This window comes from Carassius auratus, chromosome 38 (genome assembly GCF_003368295.1).
Source record: "Carassius auratus strain Wakin chromosome 38, ASM336829v1, whole genome shotgun sequence".
NCBI lineage: Eukaryota > Metazoa > Chordata > Actinopteri > Cypriniformes > Cyprinidae > Carassius > Carassius auratus.
In genome coordinates, this window is record NC_039280.1 from 23,647,642 (window position 1) to 23,671,527 (window position 23,886).

The 23,886-nt window shown below is 38.2% G+C and overlaps 1 protein-coding gene across 8 annotated transcripts in view; it reads left to right on the plus strand.

Annotated features, from left to right (window-relative positions):
* LOC113057425 (neurexin-1a-like) overlaps positions 1-23,886 on the plus strand; it is a 129,973-nt gene that overhangs the window by 16,519 nt on the left and 89,568 nt on the right. For 5 of the 8 annotated variants that reach the window (XM_026224832.1, XM_026224836.1, XM_026224834.1 and 2 more), the window contains exons 3-7: positions 6,458-6,487; positions 17,907-18,208; positions 19,745-19,768; positions 20,953-21,114; positions 21,414-21,855. In XM_026224832.1, the coding sequence (XP_026080617.1) occupies positions 6,458-6,487; positions 17,907-18,208; positions 19,745-19,768; positions 20,953-21,114; positions 21,414-21,855 (960 nt within the window). The remainder of the gene's footprint in view (positions 1-6,457; positions 6,488-17,906; positions 18,209-19,744; positions 19,769-20,952; positions 21,115-21,413; positions 21,856-23,886) is intronic. The other 3 variants (XM_026224835.1, XM_026224837.1, XM_026224840.1) reach the window with 1 other exon arrangement.

The following is a 23,886-nucleotide window of genomic DNA, read 5'->3' on the forward strand; positions in this document are numbered from 1 at the left end:
CTACAGTCTGCAGGAACCAGTGTGAGACATTTTCCATGCTACCACTAAGTCTACTAGCCTCTGGTGTGGCTAAGATTATACTTGTTTGGGAGCGGATGCCTCCACTAAATACTCTTGCAGACCACCGGAGGTCCCCAAAAGAGAGAGTGCGTCAACTCTCAATCTTTCTGCAGGGGAGGACGCGAAGAGACACTCTGCTTCTGGGCTAGGTTGTATGAGAAGCTGGATGACAGCTGAGGCTGCTCCCACCTAGCAGCTGGGGGGACCTGGAAACCATGAGGGATGAAGTGTGGGAACGCTGCCATCTGCTTACTCGCCTCCTAAAACCTCATGACGACAGTGTTTTTTGCATTGCTGAAGATGCCAGAAGGTAAAAGCAGAGTGTCCAGGAGGAAGAATCTGTCCTTATCTTGCAACTCTGACAGATTCAATCATATATGTTATATATGGAATATGTCTCCTAGCCCTCATCCAGGTCCTTAAGCACGTCAGATTGGTATGCCTGGGATACAGCTATAGTGTGCAGACATGTTCCAGCCTGACCTGCTACCATATAAGCTTTACCCTCTAGAGCTGATGTAACTTTAAGCAGCTTAGTGGAAAACCTCAGGGCCTTCAGGGATGTTGCATAGTCTAGGGTAGGGATGCACAATATATTGTTTCAGCATCGATATCACGATTTGTGCATCTGCGATTGTCACATCACAGGATGAGCGATGTTTAGTATACTGATTGTTATATTTATACTTATCTATATATTATACTGAGTTTTCATGACAGTTGTCGTGTCACACCACCTAGAGGCTGTTTACACTGGACACGACAAAGTGGCTGTTGTAGATCATTTTAACTTTGTGTCAGTAAAAATGATTATGGATTTACTCTCAGGGATTTGTCGTGCTGCACCACATTCAGTGTGGACCACATCACTGATTATAATGGGTTCTATTGTATTTTGTGGCATAGCGCAGCACCACTCACATTCGGAGTAGACATGGTAAGAGCCTCACAGAAGCATGTGAACACTTAATTCCATTCATCTCCGAGACTATTTGTGCCTGAAATGACATATATGTGTGAAACTGTCCAAATGCCTGTCTCTGCAAGTATCTTTGTAAACACAGTTGCTTATGGCTTAGGTAAAGGTAAACAATTGAGAAAAAAATGGACAGTATATTGGTTCACAGCAGCAGCATTTCACAACAGAATTGTTCCTGAGACTTTGTGTCATGAATGTTAATAAAAAAAAAATAGATTAATAAAAAAAAAAGATCCTACATGCAGCTTTCATCTTATTTGCTTTTCTGAAGAACATTCTGCTTCTTGGCTAGTCATCTTCAGCTTTGCTATAGCACAGGTAACAACCTCCACCGGGGTGAGAGGAAAGCCAGGCAGAAATGGAGCACACACAGCAGGAGCTGCTCACACTGGACACAGCTACCTGCCTTAAGAGCTAGCCGTGCGTGCCCCGCTCTCAAACAAGTGATGCACAGAGTATGTCCCTGTGTGTAATGAAGCGTGGGCATGGAGGAACACACAACCTGAAGTGCCGCTTGCTCACCAAATTTTTATTTTAAACTTAGACATTTGAATATCTCACTAACTACTGTACCTTTAAGGTGAGGTGTTCCCAGAGAATTTTGATGCAGCTTGAATTCCGTGTTGGGGAACTTCTCTGAACATTTTCTCTTTTTTAAATAAATGTAGAATTTCTATATCTCAGTGTGGTGACCCATCATCACTGTTTTGTGTGTTATATATATATATATATATATATATATATATATATATATATATATATATATATATATATATATATATATATAATTTTATACAAAATGAAAAAAAAATATATATATATAAACAATCTTTGGCAAAAAATTTAGGTCACACTTTATTTTAGAGTCTAATTCACACTATTAACTAACCATTAACTATAACTTTTGCCTCAATTAACTTCTTATTTGATGCTTACTTATAGTTTATAGGGTTTATGGATATCATGCATTATATGTACTTTATAAGCACGAATAAACAGCCAATATGTTAATAATAGACATCAGTGTGAATTGGACCCTATACTAAAGTGTTACCAAATGTTATTATAAACTAGGTTAGTGGCTAATTCTGCAGCAGAAGTTATTCTAGACAAATCATGAGTGCACAATAATTTTATAAAATCAAAACATTTGGTGAAATAACATTATTTAGTGGGGAACAAATAAAAGTGAATAAGTTTAAGACTAAATTCGGTCAAATTTTGCACATACCTTTTTGTATTGTCGTAAAATACATTAGTCAAAACCAGTGAATATATTATATATAAATATATGCTATACAATTAAAAGACTTTACTTTTTAATGTATAGGACAGGAATGGAGGCAGCAACATATGATAGACAAGACAGAAAAAGAAAGGCTATTAATAATCTTTCAGTGTGGAAAAGCTTTATAATATGAAAAGGCTCCAATACAAAGCAGCACAAAGCGCTTTTGAGAATCTCGAGAGTAGAATGATGCCCTTGAAGCAGCACAGAGTCTGCATAGAAAAGTTCAAAACATACAGGGAAGAGGTACTGATGCATAGTATGTTAAATCTGTCAGATAGTTATTTGAGACTTTTCTTTTAATATGCCAGTTTTAAATGCCAGTTACTGTGCTCTTGGAGAGCTTCATCGTCTTGACTGTCATAACTGAACGAGACACACAGTTTGTATTCTGAATGGAGGATGACAGACAGCGCAGCATAGAAAAGAGTTTACATGAACTTGAATTTGACAACTTAAATATTCATCTTTACGTCACATTAAACTGTGGAATGGCTTCAGAACACTTGAAATATAGTGCATGAGAACTTTATGGTGTTCATACGTTCATACATTCATGCACATGGCCAATGTGATTATTATATATCCAAATGGAAAGATGCTGGTTTTGGAATGCCCAAGGTCAAGATACCACTTCAGTATTGTTATACACTTTTATTAGCACAGCAATTCTAGGGACAATAGAAGCGTAAATTATGAAAAGAGAATAGGGTCAATAAGAGAATAGGGTCAAGCTGTTTTCTCGTCGTTAAACTAGCAAAAGTGGATTCAGACATGCCGTACACTTTAAACCATGTGCTTAGATCGTTAAAATAGGGCGTCATGTAATTACTGGATACCTAAAAGTAAACTGACTAGTCATCATTTTGAAAACTAGTTAATTATGCTTATAGTTTAGTTAATATTGGTGATTAAGAAGTAAATGCATTATTGTTTTGTTCTGCATTAATCCTAACATATATATCTATGAACATCTGGATTATAGAGGGTTACCAAAGTATTTTACAGTATAGCTGATAATGAGGCAATATCTTTTTTTAAATATATACCTTTCCAGTGAAGGAATTATTAAAATAGTGTTTGACTATGGAGAGCTGACAGATCCATTGGCAGGATTGAGGGGAGAAAATGATTTAAACTGGAAGCTTTAAATGGATGGACCAGTGCTGGACTGCCCCTGGTTAACACAGAACTGATTGTCCATTTCTTGTGAAAACTACATTTATAGAAGGGTTTAGTATACTGTTGTAAGCAATTCATAAAATAATAATAATAATACTGGGATTGTGTGTCCTTTTATCTGTTGTAAAGATCTGAGGTTTTATTTTACTTTTCAAGAAGTACATTGCATTCTGTAATTTGGATCAGTAATTACATAAATAAGATGACAACTTGAACTGCTTGTCGGTTTATCTAGTATGTTTTCAAAAAAATGTAGAATGCTGCTTATTATTTGAAATTTGAACTCTCCAGTAAATAATTTAAAAGCTTTTACATTACTTTGATCAGATATAAGGATTAAAGGATTTGGGAGTCTGTCTCTATCTCACACAAACAAATCTCTGCTAAAATAATTACTTTGATGCTCTGCTCTGTGTTGTAATTCTAGATATCAAAAATCATATAATGTACAACTTTTACTCCACATCTCTCTTTCAGATGATTTTTATGCACACACACACACACACACACACACGCACACGTTTACTTAGCTATGTATCTAAATGGGGACATTCCATAGGCGTTATGGTTTTTATACTGTACAAACTGTATATTCTATCGACCTACATCAACCCTGTCCTAAACCCTACCCCTTACAGGAAACTCTGTGCATTAAAAAAAACTTTGTTTACTTCGTTTTTATACCAGCTTTACCAATGAGGACGTCTCTAAAGGGAGGTTTTTGGGGATTTTGTCAGGTTTAGCTCACTTTTGGGTACAAATTTGTCCCTAAAATATGGTTAAGTAGGAACACACACACACACGTTTGTTTTTGTGTAAAGTGTGTTCATCCCATAGGTGTAATGGTTTTTATTCTGTAGAAACTGTATATTCTATCGCCCTTCACCAACCCTACACCTAACCCTAACCCTCACAGGAAACTTTGTGCATTTTTACTTTCTCAAAAAAACTCATTCTGTATGATTTATAAGTGTTTTGAAAAATGGGGACATGGGTTATGTCCTCATAAGTCTCCTTCTCCTTGTAATACCTGTGTCATACCCATGTCATTATATAGAGTTGTGTCCTGATATGATACAAAAACATGCCCACACCTTATTATCTTAATCATATCTTAATCTTACTTTAGTATCTTAATCTTAAAAGGATCCTACAGGACCCCTGAAGAAGTCTTAAATAAGCAAGTTTGGCCTGACCCTTGCAGCCACAGATTACCAGATTTTGGATTCAAAGACACACCATCAAGATGAGACTTGCCTTCTCCTTTGGGGAGTAAACAATTTATCTAAATAAAGAATGAAATCATTTTTCACAGCAATTTACATGCAGATCCACGCAAAACCTTAAAGGAGCTGACAGATACTGTAAGTCGAAATACATGATTTTCTTCTTTCTAATAAGAGAAAGAAAATGTGAGGGTTCATCCAGAACAGTTTGTGACTGGATAATATAGTTATTCAGTTTCAAGTTCAAGGCCGCTGCTGATAAATACACCAGTGCTGCAGATTCTATGTACATTTTGCATGTTGCTTGGCAACTATAAACAGGTTATAGTTTACAAAAAAAAAAGAGCAATGGTGTCTTTTTGCAATTTCTTCGCATCCACATTTAAAAAGCATCCAGCCAATCAAGGTCATTCCGAGGATAAGGGAGTCCTGCATCGCACCGGGGAGAAGCTCCACATACACAGGCGGTCTGAGAGAATGAGTTCACACATAAACATGACTATTCATAGATCAATTGTCATTTGAGATGTTCCTTAAGGCTTAATAAATTATTGGGAATAAGTACTTAAAATTATTTATTCGACAAACAATGGTAATTTTCTGTATATCTACATTTACGGAAGCTTCCGCTCTATTGCTATGACTCTTCAGGACTGTTGTGTGTTCTCAGTGTTTTGCTGGCATGCAGGTACGCAGTCTGCGAATCTTTAGTGGAGAAATGCACTGTTGCTGCCAGATCTCGATTGCTGAAAAGTACATTGTTTGATGCGAAAATAACTTGACTAAATCAAAAAAAAAGAGAGAAAAAAAGTATCTTTATATTTTCATGCTTTCTAAGGCAAAGCAAATTTGAAAAGTCCACTGAAAACATATCTTACATTTTTCGTCATAGAATATTATGGATATAGACATTATTGTCAACATGCCTAAGTGGTAAAATAAATAAAATTATACAAATGTATATACAGTTTTAAATAACAAATATCAGTAAAAGAAGAGGAAACAAAACCTCATAAAATTTTGAACATTCTGAAGATTTTAATTTTATCTATGTTTTCTGTATGCTTGTCTCATTGCGTCTGGTTTTATTGTTGTTTGTCACATTACTTGGCAATATTTCAAATCTTTTATTTTTGTATTAGTCTCATCTGGGTGGGAGTTTTAACTCCTATTCACTGGGATTTATGGAGCCCCGCACATGGCAAGCAGGAAAAAAAAATAGTAGGCTAAATCGTGTGCACGGTTTACTATGTCATTCCCTCGGTTTATAAATTGTGCGCGTTATTTACTCATTTGTTTCCTCGAATTTGATTTGGAAATCCCCCTTCTCCTCACACTCTGAATGTTACGTATCTTAACGTAATTACGTGTAAATGTTAATTGGTGGTTTTTACTTGGCAAAGCAGCTATGTTTTAATAGCATTCATAACTTTAGCTAAACCTGAAACGATAGTCTAGAAGAAGGATTGGAGATAATTTTCACCGCTAACCATTGACACCTGCTACTTAGGGGACAACACTATAATGCTCAGTCTTGAGTGGATTTTATACAATTTAAGTTTTGTATCTCTGTCAAATTGTGACTACAGTCAGTATATTTAAGACAAAAGGAAACAAATGTTTTTCTTTGTCTATTCGCATTCTCCAGCATTGTTCATTACATGATCCCAGTTTACTCAGGCCCATATTCTTTGCTGACTTGTGCTCTTGTTTTCCTTCAAGGTCTGGCACACCTGATGATGGGCGACCAAGGTATGGCCTCTGTTTCTTTCCCACTCTTTTGTTTTCTTGTGAATTGGTCATTAAGACTGTATATCTGCACCAGTAGCACAGCATGTCCCCTTTTTGATCTAGAGTTGCAGATCTGCTGAATGTGCTATTATAAGATGTAATTCTACTCCAGCAAGTTCCAGGATCTGTGCAATGGTGACCCATTCAGACCCACCCCACCACACTACATCTATCACTTATATATGGGTTTCATTTAAGATGCACAATAATACAACAGCAAATCATTTGCTGAAGAACACAAAAATACTTGTACCTGTAATTCACATAATCACACATTACAAAATTTCCCCTCTGAATGGGCGTTTCTTTTCCATAAAGGGTAAATACTTTAATTTATTGATTGAAAGGGTAACCCACTGAGAAACACAAACATTATATAAGCATACAAATAAAATAATCTTACATAACATAACATAACATACACTGCAAATACACAAACACAAAGAGATGGTTTGTCCTCTCCCTAAAAATAAATTATTTCCCAGAAATACTATATTGTTTGTAATATAAGACAGGTTTTTGTTTTATTTTTTTATTTTTTTTTAGGATATTGAGGGTCCAGACATTACTTTTCAATTATACACCTGAAACAATATGTGGCGCCAAATAGCGACCCACTGCTGTTTATTGCGTTACTGCAATCTAGCCCAGTATTTCTCAACTGATGCAGTCAAAGAAGCAACAACTATGTTTTTATGATGTGGGACTGTGTGAAAGTTGAGAGAAAAGCCAGAGATACATGCACTGTCCTGGTTCTCTCGGGAACACAACTGGACACAGATGCAGGTTACAGTGCGGGACCAATTTATTCAAAAAATTAAAAAAGAAAAACTTCCTCCTATGAACAGAAACAGGCCGGGAAATTAGGAAAAATGTCCAACAGAAAAATAAGAGACTTCAATGTCCTTGCATATACTGTGCTTGTACTAATGCAGCAGTGCACACTGTATATCATTGCGTTATCAAAAAAGCTCAAAAGAAAGTATGAGTGTTCCATGTTTTAATAGCAAACGATGTTCAAATCCAGTGTGACCTGGGCCTTGTTTATAAAACATTCGTCACTGAAATGAAATGAAGAGAACACACAAACGCACTTGATACACTCCGTTGCTGCCCCGGAAAAACAAACTGCATCCACTGTTCATGTAACGCTGGGTTCTTGGGGAAGCTGAACACGGTAAACCTTCCCTTATATTCAAAAATGCACTTATTTGGAGGCATTCTCTAACAAATCCTATGCAGCTGTTGACGATTTTGAACCGCGTTGATGTGCGCGGTCTCGCTCTCTTCTGGTCAATGTGTGTGCGCGGATGCACTTTTCCGGGAGAAATGCTCATATAAGGACTTCCATTCTCGTCTACGTCATTAGATCCATGATCAAAAAAAAAAAACAGGCGAAAATTATACCAAACCGGAAGTAAGATTTTTGGCTCAGAAATGAATTCTCAGTCATTCTTCTAAATAATTTTTTACAACTTTGGCCACGTTGTGTTTCCTTTTATCCATTTGGAGCTCCTCTGTGGGACTCAAGACAGGTGAGTGGCGCAGGTGTCCCTCATTATCGATAACTCCTCCAGCCTTGCTCCATTCCCAAGACTCTCTGCCCCGCCCCATGTGTCACATACCCCCAACACCCCTCGCAGGCCAGGGGTTAGACTGCAAGAGAAAAAGAGACGGAAGGATGAAGAGAGACAGAGGCAAGAGAGGAGAGAGAGGAAAAGAAAATTCTCTGTCCGGTCCCCAGACACCATGCCGCTTGCTCCTCAACCAGCTGAGAGGCTCTCACTCGTGGTGCTATGACGTGGTACTGGACATCTTTTGGTGGACAGCCAACACTCCTCCTTCTCCTGGTGGACAGCGATGGCTTCTCCGGACGAGGGCAGCCAGCAGTGAGTGCCCCGTTTCCTGCTCCTCTCTTAACATGGTGGACGGCAGCAGGCATTATACATTACACCTATGTAAGTATTACAGTATATTCTACATTACATATACAAACCCGATTCCAAAAAAGTTGGGACAGTGTACAAATTGTGAATAAAAACAAAATGCAATGATGTGGAAGTTTCAAATTTCAATATTTTATTGAGAATACAACATAGATTACATATCATATGTTTAAACTGAGTAATTTGTATAATTTTAAGCGAAAAATAAGTTGATTTTAAATTGCATGGCATCAACACATCTAAAAAAGTTAGAAACAAGGCCACGTTTACCACTGTGTGGCATCCCCTCTTCTTTTATAACATTCTGCAAACGTCTGGGGACTGAGGAGACAAGTGTCTCAAGTTTAGGAATAGGAATGTTGTTCCATTCTTGTCTAATACAGGCTTCAAGTTGCTCAGCTGTCTAAGGTCTTCTTTGTCGCATCTTCCTCTTTAAAGATCTGGACTGCAGGCTGGCCATTTCAGTACCTGGATCCTTCTTCTATGAAGCCATGATGTTGTAATTGATGACACAAGTCTAACACAACTGTGGTAATGGGTGGTTTAAATGGAATGCTTGCTGAAATGCCCACTGACTATAGGTGTGGGTGATCAGTCTGGGATGGACTGATGGAGGAAGGAGAGAGGGTTTGAGCCCTAATGTTGGATCTGGGCAGAGCCTGGTGAGAAAACAAATTGAGGTGGCATCAGGAGAGTTTGAGACGAGATGAACACCTCCACATAGTCTTACAGAGGAGAGTAGGCGAATATCAGGGTGACATAGGAAAACCCTGCTGGCTTCATGTTGGGTCAGTTCTTCTGTGATGAACTCATATAATGAACTCAGAAGCTGGGTTTATTGAATGGTAATGGTAAACTGGAATGCAGGTGAGTGAATAGATGACCACAGTGAAACAAAGATTCACTTGACTGAGAGTAACAGTCGCTTCAGATGGAGAAACAACAATACAGACGATCACAGGAAGCAACAAAATGGAGAAACCACAATGAGGATAATCACAGGTAAGAATCCACAGGTAGATAATAGGGTGAGTCTGTATAGCATGTGTGTGAAAACCAGTGATACAGATTATTGTGTTGATGGCAGGGTGTAAAGTGAGTGAAGTGCGATTAGCAACAGGTACGGGTGATCAGGCTGAGGAGTGTGAGCAGACTGAAGACTGTGGCCACATCCACATGAAGCCTGAGGTAGGGTTAACTGTGATACGTCTTCTTTTCCTGGACACATCCTGGCCAGGATTTCTATATTGCCTCAAACAGATTTTTTTCATTTTTAAAATGTATTTATTAATGTAGAGTTGTGAATGAGTAAAGACGGCTATTGTAGTTTACTGACTTGAAACTACTGGTCTTGAGACCACCATGAGCACATGCCATCGGACCATCGGACTTGGGACAACTGGATTTGTGACTAGATGGATGGACCTGACCCTTGATGTTGGATTTAGGATAGATGTGTTCTTGTTTGTTGCAAGCACAAGGGGGAGCTTGTGGTCTGTGGGAGGCATGGCGGTCATGATGCAAGGTTCTGTCATGGGTTCTGGAGTTGATTCTGAAAGTCTCGAGTGGAACTGATCAGAATCTAAGGCCTTGGAAAGACATAAGTAAACTGTGGAGGCCTTGCAGAAACTAGATCGATTTGACCAAGGTCCCACTCCACTTCTCCCATGATAAAGTAAGATCAATTCAGTTTAACAGCTAGTTATAGAAACTGGCAGAGTGTCCCTCGATGACCATTGGCAGGCAGCACTGAGGCATCTTGAAGGGCTTGTTAATGCCAGCATTGAATAGACCAATTTGAATATTTTCATCATTATTTACTACATTTGTCAAATGTAAAAATTCACAAATGTGTAATTAAAGGAAAAGATCATCCTGGTTGTGGCTGATGAGGTTAAATCCCAAAGTGATAAAATCCGTACCTTCTGAGTTCAACATAAAGGAGTGGTCTTCTGTCATGTTACAAATAGGCAGAGGCAACTCAATTTCATGGTTTATTGAAAGGTAGTTGGTGCAGGATATGTGTAGGTAAGTAAATTAAATACTATATGAAATGCACTTAATGGGTGACAACAGTCCTTTCAGTGCAGGTGGTGATTAGTGGCAATAGACCATTTGGAACAAACACAGAGGAACACTGGAAAACAATGATGAAGGAATTCAAAGGGGTTACAACGAGGAGATGAAACGGGTAAGTATTTCCACAGGTAAGAAAAAAGTAATCTGAACAGTCTTGTGGGTAACATCGATAAGACTACAAAATGACAGTGGGTCTCATTCATGAAACATTCGTAAATATACGAGTAAATATCTGAGTGATTTGCGCGTAAAGAGAACTTCCCGAAAACTCTTCTCCTGATTCACAAAAACTCCGTAAACGTCATATGTGATGTGAAATGTGTGTGTGTGTTAATGAATTCCAATCAGTCGTAAATGGGACGCGCGTGCACGCTCTCTCTCAATTACCATAAATCCCGCCTATTAAATCCGACTGACAACTATATATGAGCATCATATTATGACACCAAATGAAGGATTTCAACATGTCTTCTCAAAAGCGACTGAAAAAGAAACATTTCTCAGCTGCAGAAATTGAAGTTTTATTATCAGAAGTTCATTCAAAACGCCACATTTTATTTTCAAGCGTACTAGTGGCGTATCAGGTCCTAAAAAAGGAAGTTTGGCAGCATATTACAGATCCTATTACTGGCCATCATAAAAGTTTAAAGAAAAACCGTATGTAATTAATATATATAATATTTTGTTCAAAATGCTGTGTAAATATGTACCCGATTAAGGTGAATTAAAATGTAGCCGTATTAATGAGCAAAACGTTCAGACGTTAAACGCACTATTTACGCGTGGCTGGGAGCAGGTGTAGATTTCTTTCGTACCAACTGACATTTGGAAAATACGAACGTTTTAATGAATCCGAGAATTTACGCCTAAACCACTTTACACGCGATTTACACAAAAATTCGTTCTGCTCGTGTTTCATGAATGAGACCCAGCGTGTGGAAGCTGGTGTAAGTTGATTATCAACAGATGATTACCTGGCAGGACTGTACTGGAAACTACATAAAGCACAGTGGCAACAGTGACTTCTCTGAATGGTGGATCTCATTTGGAGGTCCAAATTAAATGTCATTTGAAATAAATAAATTAATAAATAAAAACTTGTAGTTCAGTTACCCAGTGTGGGAGGTAAGATAAACACTGTTTTATATTTTCTTAAATATAACTATATATAAATCACCAAATTGTATTTATTTATTTTACCTTTGATTTTCTAGAATAAGTGGAAGTCATGTCTTTTCTTCCATGCACGTCTGTCTGGCAGTCATAGATCCATGCATCTACCGTTGGATTGTTTGGTTAAAATGAAAAGTAAAGCATTTGTTATCAGTGTAGCAGTAGTAGAAACCAGCCTGTACAATAGGTCTAAACAATGTAGTATACTGGATAGTCACTCACCTCCAACACACCTGCCTGTACGTTAAGTGATCTCAAGAAGTGATCTCAAGGATCTTGATTAGCTGGTTCATGTATGTTTAATCAAATGTTTAAATAGAAATCTAGGGTTCTATGGCTGGGTGATATGATGATATTATTGTATATAGATGATGTATCATAAGTATCATGATGTTGATGTCAACAGTCAGGTAACAGATGATTATCGACATTATCAAAAAAAAAACTAAACAAATAATAAACCTAGTAAGTTTCAAAAATATTTTACATGGCACCATAGTCACCACACAGGTCTTTTTGTATGCAAGAATGAAATAATTTAGTAGGAGGGTTGGGAATCGAAAAGCTATTCCAATTTCGGAATTCAGATCATATGCGTAAGGTCAGGAATCACATGCGTTTCTGAATATTTCTGATTATATATTTAAACAGACTGTATAATGATGAAAAACCACAAGCATGACAGGTATAATTAAAATACACAAATTCCTTCAGCGCACATTTCAGTGCAATATTTTTACAGATTTTTTAAACCGTGTATACAATATAATTGTTTTATTAAGCTGAGATATAGCACTATAAATGTTTAATTCATTTGCAACAAAACTATAAAGTATACGCATTCTGAGTTTTGGCAGCCCAACACTGAATATTATATTGTGGGCATTGTGTTTTGATTAATAAAATTCAACTTAAATCAATAAAACAGTTATTTTTATTTAGTTAAAATAAGGCCAAAAGAGACCTCCGGACTAGTTGGCTACCAAAAAAACAACAACAACCTAGCAACACCAAAAAACAGCAAAGCTAATATTTTCTGTCAGTTTAAGCACAAACTAAGAAAAGTAAAACCAAACTTTGTGTCAAATCATGTACATACATGCTATTTACATATTATTGTAGCCCACTTTGTACTGAATACAGTGTTTTCAGAATCAAGCCATGTATATGTTTAGAAGTAACTGAAAAAAGCACAAAAGCATGTCGAAACTTCTCCAGGCCCCCTATAACAGATTTTTCATATCACAGTTATTGTGGCCTTCAAGATATATTGTGATGTCTATAGAAATGTTGAGGGAGGAAAAGATATCAGTCAAATATTTTTTTACTTTGTTTATTGAGTTTTTCTTTTTCACCCAACTCTGGTTTTCTCCGTCTTCTTTAAAGCTCCTATGAAATAACACAGAATGTGAGATAGATGGTCCTTCTGTGTCTTGGCAAATGTTTAAAGACAGTCCTCCTTGGTACCTCATTGGAATCATCTTGAGCTGGATGTCCCTTTTCACAAGCTAATGAGTTAGGGTTCCTCACTCTTTCTCTTAAGCAAAAGTTTATCAGTGATATACAAGTTAAATAATGGTTTCTTTTGATGGCAATCCCTTTTTATAAAGATTGTAGCAAGATGCCACTCCCCAGTAATTTGGGGTTTTGAGATGCTCTAGTTAGGAGCATCTCAGGTCGAGCTGCCTCCAATATATTTACTGTGGTCCAGCTGTAACGTCATCCAAGTTACTAGCTGTCTAAGGAAAGATACCTTTGACAAGCTGCTCTTTGGCCAGGTGAAGCAAGAAGTCCCTCACTAAAGTACAGTAGGGATATTGAAGTAGGATTTCTTGCTCTATTCTCATAATACAAGCTACGTCGGGCAGCCTCCCCAGAAATGATAGCTGTCTGAGCATAGTTTCCCTTGGATGAACTGATCATTGGATTGGGTTGTTTCTCTTGTAATTAGAGGGTTTCATGTAGATGGACCATTATCTTTAGAAATTATAGCTGTTTGACGATAGCTGTGTTCCCAACTTGGTCGAATGGGGTATCCCTTCCTAAATATTATGTATTGGTTGGGTTCCCCATTTGCCCTAAGGTGTTTTAGCTGTCTAGAGCATCATTGGCATACCTCTTTAGAATTGGTGTATGTTTGTCTACTTCTTTTGGTGCTCTCTCACCAGGTGGCCAAGCATGCACTGCAGCAATTGGCTATGTCTACGGCCTGTCTATGGCCTGACTGTTTCACGTCTACATTCACACAATTTTATAATTCCCATAGTGTCCACTTGAGGACATAGTGTCTCACTCTTTTTCCCGGAACCATGGTTACATGTTAAACCTTGAATGTTTGGCTTGATGTTTATATGGTTTTATATTTAGAACAAATGCCGAACCTGAACTTGTTTTATTTTCTAAATACTTTTGTTTTTGGAACTTTGTTGCACCTTCCTTAATTTTTGACATAATCTTTTGTATTTGACATTATTTCTGAATGTCTGTAATTGCAAATTATTATTATTATTGTTATTTTTTTTTTTTTTTTTTTTTTTTTTTGCTATATTGACTAAAATGTGTAACAAGTTTCTTTAAATTACCTTTACTATTTAACTGATTATTAATTAATTATTAACCAACCATTATTTATGGTCATCCCTAAATATTCTGCATTTGAAAATGTATTGCCAAGGGTAAAACATTCTGTTTACAGTGTATCATATTAATAAAGTATTTTTATATAATATATACTAGAATAATTTAATTGTTTGCAACAATTGTGAGGTAAGCGTGATTTTAATGTACGATCGATATATTTTCCTCCTTTATGTGATTAGCCTTCTTCCTCTTCTTGGCTGGGTTATGTTTCTCCATGCTGTAAACTCTATGGGTAAGGTTTCTAAGTCAGGGCATTTTTAGGGGCATGCTTTTTAAATGACAATTATTTTCAGCTGCCACATTTATCAATATCTGATCTTTCATATGATGGGATACACATGTGAACTCTGTCGTAAGTTGTTTTGTGTGCTCATATAAATGAGGGCCAAGGAGAGCAGCTTGCCCTGAGACCACATAAGGATCTGATGTTTGTAAAGTGGATGCAACCACAGACTTCCCTGGTGATTTATGTAAGAGACCACCAATGAGTTGTTTATAAGGACAGGCACATGGCCCCTCAGGTCTGGGAGAAAGTGCTTCGAAGCTTTAATTTCCAGTCAGTTTTTGTGGAATAAAAGATGATGGCCCCTCCCCACAGACCCTGAGCTGAGCACTCACTCATGGTCACTCTGCAACCTGTGAAGTATGTGGCTGTCGTAAGCATTACATGAAGACAAGGAACATCCAGCATAAGACCCTGGGAAAAGAACCGAGGTTTCTTCAACATAAACAAGGTACAAAGTCACCTGCTCGTAACCTTAATCATGCAGAATGCCAAAATGTATCACGTTGGATGCAGCTGCCATCAGACCTAACAGACTCTGCAACTGTGACAATGAGTGACCGGCCTTGCTTTAGCTAGTTTATGGCTGCAAGGATTAAACTGATATGAGCAGGAGACAGACTTGCCTACATCACTGTCGAAACCTTTTCCGAGCTTAAATAAGTAGTCCTCTTTATTTTCTTGGTGTTCAGCCTTAACCCAAATTTAGTTGACACAGATCTCTCTCAGGTGAAGGACCTCCTTTTCTAAGACAGTCTACAGCTCTTGTTCCATTACCAGAGACAGCTCGGCACACACCACTGTGGGCAGGACCCTGTTGAAACAAAGGGGAAGAGAGCCATATCCCATTTCAATCAATCAATCACCTTTATTTATATAGTGCTTTAAACAAAATACATTGCGCCAAAGCACTGAACAACATTCATTTGGAAAACAGTGTCTCAATAATGCAAAATGATAGTTAAAGGCAGTTCATCATTGAATTCAGTGATGTCATCTCTGTTCAGTTGAAATAGTGTCTGTTTTTATTTGCAATCAAGTCAATGATATCGCTGTAGATGAAGTGACCCCAACTAAGCAAGCCAGAGGCGACAGCGGCAAGGAACCGAAACTCCATCGGTGACAGAATGGAGAAAAAAACCTTGGGAGAAACCAGGCTCAGTTGGGGGGCCAGTTCTCCTCTGACCAGACGAAACCAGTAGTTCAATTCCAGGCTGCAGCAAAGTCAGATTGTGCAGAAGAATCATCTGTTTCCTTTGGTCTTGTCCTGGTGCTCCTCTGAGACAAGGTCTTTACAGGGGATCTGTATCTGGGGCTCTAGTTGTCCTGGTCTCCGCTGTCTTTCAGGGCAGTAGAGGTCCTTTCTAGGTGCTGATCCACCATCTGGTCTGCATACGTACTGGATCCGGGCGACTGCAGTGACCCTCTGATCTGGACACAGACTGGATCTGGTGGCCACGGTGACCTCGGAACAAGAGAAAAACAGACAAATATTGGCGTAGATGCCATTCTTCTAATGATGTAGAAAGTACGGTGTTGTGTGAAGTGTTCCGGTTCCAGTTTACCTAATTAATGCAGCCTAAAAATCCTTTAACGGATTTGGATATTAAGAGCATATTAGTATCTTATGTGTATGCCAGGTTAAAGAGATGGGTCTTTAATCTAGATTTAAACTGCAAGAGTGTGTCTGCCTCCTGAACAATGTTAGGTAGGTTATTCCAGAGTTTAGGCGCCAAATAGGAAAAGGATCTGCCGCCCGCAGTTGATTTTGATATTCTAGGTATTATCAAATTGCCTGAGTTTTGAGAACGTAGCGGACGTAGAGGAGTATAATGTAAAAGGAGCTCATTCAAATACTGAGGTGCTAAACCATTCAGGGCTTTATAAGTAATAAGCAATATTTTAAAATCTATACGATGTTTGATAGGGAGCCAGTGCAGTGTGGACAGGACCGGGCTAATATGGTCATACTTCCTGGTTCTAGTAAGAACTCTTGCTGCTGCATTTTGGACTAGCTGTAGTTTGTTTACCAAGCGTGCAGAACAACCACCCAATAAAGCATTACAATAGTCTAACCTTGAAGTCATAAATGCATGGATTAACATTTCTGCATTTGACATTGAGAGCATAAGCCGTAATTTAGATATATTTTTGAGATGGAAAAATGCAGTTTTACAAATGCTAGAAACGTGGCTTTCTAAGGAAAGATTGCGATCAAGTAGCACACCTAGGTTCCTAACTGATGACGAAGAATTGACAGAGCAACCATCAAGTCTTAGACAGTGTTCTAGGTTATTAGAAGTAGAGTTTTTAGGCCCTATGATTAACACCTCTGTTTTTTCTGAATTTAGCAGTAAGAAATTACTCGTCATCCAATTTTTTATATCGACTATGCATTCCATTAGTTTTTCAAATTGGTGTGTTTCACCGGGCTGCGAGGAAATATAGAGCTGCGTATCATCAGCATAACAGTGAAAGCTAACACCATGTTTCCTGATGATATCTCCCAAGGGTAACATATAAAGCGTGAAGAGAAGCGGCCCTAGAACTGAGCCTTGAGGTACTCCATACTGCACTTGTGATCGATATGATTTCCGCTTCATTTTCCATTTCCGCAACATTCCGCTGTGTCCTGAAATATAAGGTAGTGGAGTTGGCCTGCTATCAAAATCCTGAGTCCTGCAGCATCATGACAGAAGCCCTCTTTGAGAGGTTGATGGTCCTCAGACCCTGCATAAAGTTTCCTACCTGCATTATTTGGTTGCATACCCAAAAACATTATACAGTTGCTGCCTTGGCATCAGGAGATCCAAACTTCTTAATTCTATTTTGCTTCTGCTTTGAGAAGAAATATCAACATGGGCAAAACTATATATGCAGAAGCGTTCCCAAAGAAACACTACTTGATGCAGCACGAGCACCCTTGAAAGGGAACCAGGAACTGAAGGAATAAAATGGCTGTGGTGGCCATCATTTAGGAGCAGATATCTGGTATATAAATAAAGAGGCACTGTCTAAAAGACATTGTTTGATACCGATAGATACTGTAAACATACAATTCAGAGATTGATTTTTTCAAGATCACAGGTCACTCTGGCCAACCTCAGTCACCTGTACACGTATCTGTGCTAGCCAATCATTTATATCTTTTGCCGTTGTTGTGTGCTTGTGCAATAGTCAACATCAGTGTGCAAAGTGTGGTTAGAGATGAATCCACCTGCCAGGTTTTTAACCCATCTTTTTTGTTATTTGTTTGCAGAAATGGAAGAATATGTGGCAACATTCAAAGGGTCAGAGTACTTCTGCTATGACCTTTCTCTGAACCCGATCCAAAGCAGCAGTGATGAAATCACGCTGTCATTCAAAACACTCCAGAGAAATGGACTGATGCTTCACACGGGAAAATCTGCTGACTATGTCAACCTGGCGCTGAAAAACGGAGCAGTGTCTCTTGTCATTAATTTGGGTTCCGGGGCATTTGAAGCTCTGGTGGAACCAGTCAATGGGAAATTTAATGACAATGAATGGCATGATATAAAAGTAACAAGAAATCTGCGTCAGGTAATAGAGCTACAGGAATATGGAAAAAATAAAAATCTGAAGTTATTTTTTTCTTGTATGAATAGGCACACTTTTTTATAATAAGACATGGTACTCTGTTTTGAATTAACCACATTCAAAGTCTTACTGAAAAGTGATTATAATAATTCAGACATGATTTAAGGGATTCTGATTAACTAGGAATAAAAATCAGTAGGGATTTCTTTAGCATATTCTTGGTTTCATTTTTCTTCCCAAGACATGGCCTTAGAAATACAAAGTGTGTGCTGGAATCTCATTGTAAATATATATTGAATGTACTATTAATTTGTGAAGTACAAATGTGTTCAAATTGCCTGGCAGTAAGGACAGCACACTAGGTTTTGGAACAGGACAATGTTGTCTATTTTTTATTGTAAAATAAGTATCATCTAAATAGCAAAGATGGGGCCAGATTTATTAAACAGAGCAAATTAGCACAAGACAGCAATCCCATCAAAGTGCTGATGGGAGTGGGAAGTTTTGTGGGTGATTTAATAACCAAATTATAGAGCAGAGATGCAGCCATCTCATATCCATAATGACAAGTACAACCTAGCAAATTAGCAACTATTGCAGCCATGTCAACAGCAAAATGAGTTAAGACATTTGTTTGAGGTGCGTTATATTATGGTGCAAATAACAGTTAACTGACTACTGCAAATCTTAATAAATCACCTTAAATTATTCTTTTAAATACTCTCCTCCCATAAAATGCTGTGCCCGAAAGTGAATATCCTACAAATGCATATGCAATGAGGTCAGCTGCAAAAATAACTTTCCGCACCTCTTCAGCTAATTTTTCACTGCTTGTTTTAAGTAAATCTAGAGAGTAGTTATTAAACGCCAAAAGATGGTTTGTGCTGCCACAAGTTTTTAGTAAATCTGGCTCATGGTAAGTAAAAAAACATAGTAAAGTATGCACATTGAAAATTAATGACATTTCAATTTAGTAAAGCAATAACCCACGAGAGGCCTTGTTTATAATTACCAAGCATCTATTAATCTAGAATCTAGAGTTAAGGCCACTATATTAAGTGGCCCTAACTACTATGTGCTTACATTGAAATAAATCATTTGGTACATGATTTGCTTTTTGCATATGTGTCTTTACATTGTACTTCTATTTAAAAAAAAAATCTATAATTCATTTCTATAACTACATTTATAATTCAATCGTTGAAACATCCCTTATGTCTTAACCCACCCTTTAAACTACTCAAAAGTTTTTGATGTAAGTACATTGTAGTTAAGACCACTAAATATAAAGTCGGACCTTAAAATCAGATACTAACAGATGCTAAGCATATCAATTATTGTTTGTTTTATGCAGTTACTAATATGCTTTGTAAAACTAATGTTACTCATGGAATGTGTCATGCTACTAACCAACTGCTTCTTAATCTTTAACAAACTATGTACTAACCTTGGTAATCATCATAGCTTTGTTTTGTTTGAGTAACAGTCGTTATTCTATTCACACTTTTTACATTTCCTTTCTCCTCCTTTTCCACAAAGCACTCAGGCATTGGACATGCTATGGTAAACAAACTACATTGTTCGGCAGATATTATTCTAATTGATTCTTATTTTGGGTATGCTGTAGGTTATTTTTACCTTTCCTTGATTGTAGACATCAGAAAAAATGAAACTGGTTGGTTACTTTTTTATTTATTTTATTTTTCTGTTTAATCTACTTAATTTAGTTTTCCAGCAGCCATTTGCTCCGATTTCTGTCCAGTTCACTTTGAACCACTTTAGAAGCATCATCCCGAACATTTTACACAACAGTAGTTTGAACATGTCCTAGTTGCCGCAGTCAGTTCTATTCCCTCCCTCTCCGCATGGTCTGCCAAATGCTGTGCTGATAAAATTCATCCATAAAAAAGGTTTTTTTTTTTTTTACTCTAGTCCCACCTTATGCCACTTTTTTAAAATGTTTTAGGCATCATAATTTAATGACACTACTCTATATTCACATAAAATAAACTTAAAAAGTAAAATCAGATTTTATGTGAATGCACAAAAAAGAAAGTGGCATGAGATTTTAATGTATTCACCAAACAGTGTGGCACTGCTTAAAATGGATTTGAACCCTGTTGCATGGTTTCCGTTTAATTTACTTACAAGCAAACATACTAAAAAGACTTTCCTAGTTACTAACACCATTTTTGTGTCTGTCAATTAATTATAGGTTGCTATGGGGCATTACTAACACATTCTTTGGTTTAATAAATCAACACATGATTATATTTAAGTAAATTATGTCTTCAAAGCTATCCCTTCAAATGTATGCAAAATGTCAAAGAAAAAAAGAGACATAAAAATGGGTTTTAATCTAAAAAAATTATATCTAAAAAATAAAGGAATAATGTCAGTTTTACTGAATGTAACCCTGAAGACACTGTCTAATTACTATGGGGAACATGAGAGTGGTCACAAGGTTTGAAGCCCTGTAGAATCACACCAGCTCATTGGTTGATGGCGTTAAAGTGCCGCTCATAAAGAGTGAGCCTATAAATGTGCTGGTATGAAGCTCCTTCAGATTCATTCCAGCACCATCAACCACTTCAGCACCATAAACCATTGAATTGTTGTGATTCTATAGGGCTTCGGATGTTGTGAGCACTTACAGGTTCCCCATTGTTCTTACAAAAGAGGTAGAAAACCAGACAATAGAAAACTGGCATCTGTATATCCTTTTTCCTGTGGTTTTTTTTCTTTAGGTAACAATATCTGTGGATGGAATACTGACCACCACAGGATATACTCAAGAGGACTACACCATGCTTGGATCTGATGACTTTTTCTATGTTGGAGGAAGTCCTAGTACAGCCGACCTGCCGGGATCACCTGTTAGCAACAACTTTATGGGCTGTCTTAGGGAGGTAAAGAACCTGATATAAGATGTACAGAGGAAACTTTATATATCTTTAAAAAGTGTAATAGAACTTTTGTTTGTCCTACATTAATAGATCCATTCATATCAAGAGAGAAATATCTAAATTGCGTTTGCAGTACAAAACAGGTACAAATCACCTGCAATTGAATTAATCATTATTTCAATCAGTCTTTCCTCCCATTGATTTAATGGTTCTGCAAACACAGTTTAGATTTTAAACACAGAAGAGTTTCAAATTACTTCTGTTCAATTGTAATTTTATATTTTGACATATTGTATTTATAGGTAGCGTATAAAAACAATGATGTTCGACTGGAGCTGTCTAGAATGGCCTTTAAAGGCGACCCAAAAATGAAGATTCATGGAGTTGTTGCCTTTAAGTGTGAGAATGTTGCCACATTAGATCCCATAACCTTTGAGACACCAGAATCCTTCATCACACTCCCTAAATGGAACACTAAGAAAACTGGTTCTATTTCCTTTGACTTCCGCACCTCTGAGCCCAATGGACTTCTCCTCTTTAGCCATGGGAAACCTAAGCAACAGACAAAAGAGGCCAAAAGCCCTTTCACACGGAAGGTAGACTTCTTTGCCATTGAGATGCTGGATGGTCTTTTGTATTTGCTTCTGGATATGGGATCAGGCACAACCAAGACACTGGCTGTGAACAAAAAAGTGAACGATGGAGAATGGTATCATGTGGACTTCCAGAGGGATGGAAGATCAGGTAATATTTTGCTGACTTTTGTAGCATTAGTAACACTGGAGTATTTCATTGGCTGACTATGGTCACGTGCTCAATTGTTACAAACATAGTTCAATGATTTGGTCTTTCCTGAAACTACCGTTCAAACAACCATCCACAAACCACATGACAAGAAGAACTACAGCTCTCCACCTGTGCTTGGAAGCATGGTTTGGTAAAAAATTACAGTTGGGATTCTTTAATTGTGAATAGATTGGATGGGCTAAGAAAGCATGCAAATGAACAGCTATGGAAACATTTACCAAATAAATTACTTGTTGCACAACAAATAACTCATGTTACACTGGACAAATAGCACCCACATAAACTGAAACATGAATAATGAACGAAAGAAAGAACAGCTTAAAGTAGCGCAATGACACAGTAACAATAACACAGCTCAAATGCTTCCTACCAAAGGTCCTCCTTCACAAAACTTGACATCTCGGGCAGTTTATCATGGGTAGAGTGCAATTCACACACATACACTGCAACAATTTAAAAGTAGTAATTTTAACCCTGCATACAACACATTCTGCAGGATTCAGATTTCACTGATCATGATTCGAGAGTAAGAATAGATGACTATTAAGACCATGGTGGAGGATTTGCTGCTTAACAGATCCTGAGCTCAGTGACAAATTTGGCCAGAGGGCCAATTGATTCCGGGACCCGGAATACCACTGTTGCTGTTGTGACTACGGACAAAGGAGCCAGAGGGAAGGAGGAGACAGAGGGAAAGAGGAATGAGGCGATTCTGGAGGGGTGGAATCGTTGTCAAACCAAGGTGGATGTCTGAAGAACAAGGTGGCCAGTTAGAAGCAGTGTGATGATGGTCCATGGTGGAGATAAGGGAGCAGGGAGCCAAGGCAGAGCAGATGGGTCAGAGGGCCAAGATTGAGTCTGGGATTTGGGGGGCAGAAGCAGAGATAGAGGGTCCTCACACCAATGCAGAGCTGGTGACCGGAAGGCCCATGGCAAATCCGCATAAGGGGGAAGTTATGGCCTAGTTGCTAGAGAGTTTGACTCTCAGGCTGGCAGTACCACTACTTAGGTGCCCTTGAGCAAGGCACCAAACCCCCAACTGCTCCCCGGGGGCCGCAGCATAAAGGACTGCCCACTGCTCCGGGTGTGTGTTCACAGTGTGTGTATGTTCACTGCTGTATGTGTGCACTTTGGATGGGTTAAATGCAGAGCATGAATTTTGAGTATGAGTCATCATACTTGGCTGAATGTCACGTCACCTTTTTCACTTTCATAAAAGGGTATGGTATTTCTGGAAGAGGAGGTGAGAGAGGGAGGCTGGATGGGAACTCGGGAGACACAGGAGATACTAAGCTGGGCAAAACCAGCTGAGATGCAAGAGTGATATTGCCGGCTTGCACACCTAGTCAGATGTATCTTGAGACTCAGGCTTATTGGCCTGACTTCCTCTTGTGCTAGCCAAGTCAAGTCAACTTTATTTATATAGCGCTTTAAACAAAATACATTGCGTCAAAGCAACTGAACAACATTCATTAGGAAAACTGTGTCAATAATGCAAAATGACAATTAAAGGCAGTTCATCATTGAATTCAGTGATGTCATCTCTGTTCAGTTTAAATAGTGTCTGTGCATTTATTTGCAATCAAGTCAATGATATCGCTGTAGATGAAGTGACCCCAACTAAGCAAGCCAGAGGCGACCGCGACAAGGAACCGAAACTCCATCTGTGACAGAATGGAGAAAAAAACCTTGGGAGAAACCAGGCTCAGTTAGGGGGCCAGTTCTCTTCTGACCAGACGAAACCAGCAGTTTAATTCCAGGCTGCAGCAAAGTCAGATTGTGCAGAATAATCACCTGTTTCCTGTGGTCTTGTCCTGGTGGTCATCTGGACAAGGTCTTTACAGGAGATCTGTATCTGGGGCTCCAGTTGTCCTGGTCTACGCTGTCTTTCAGGGCTGTAGAGGTGTTTTCTAGTTGCCAATCCACCATCTGGTCTGGATACGTACTGGATCTGGTGGCTACAGGGTC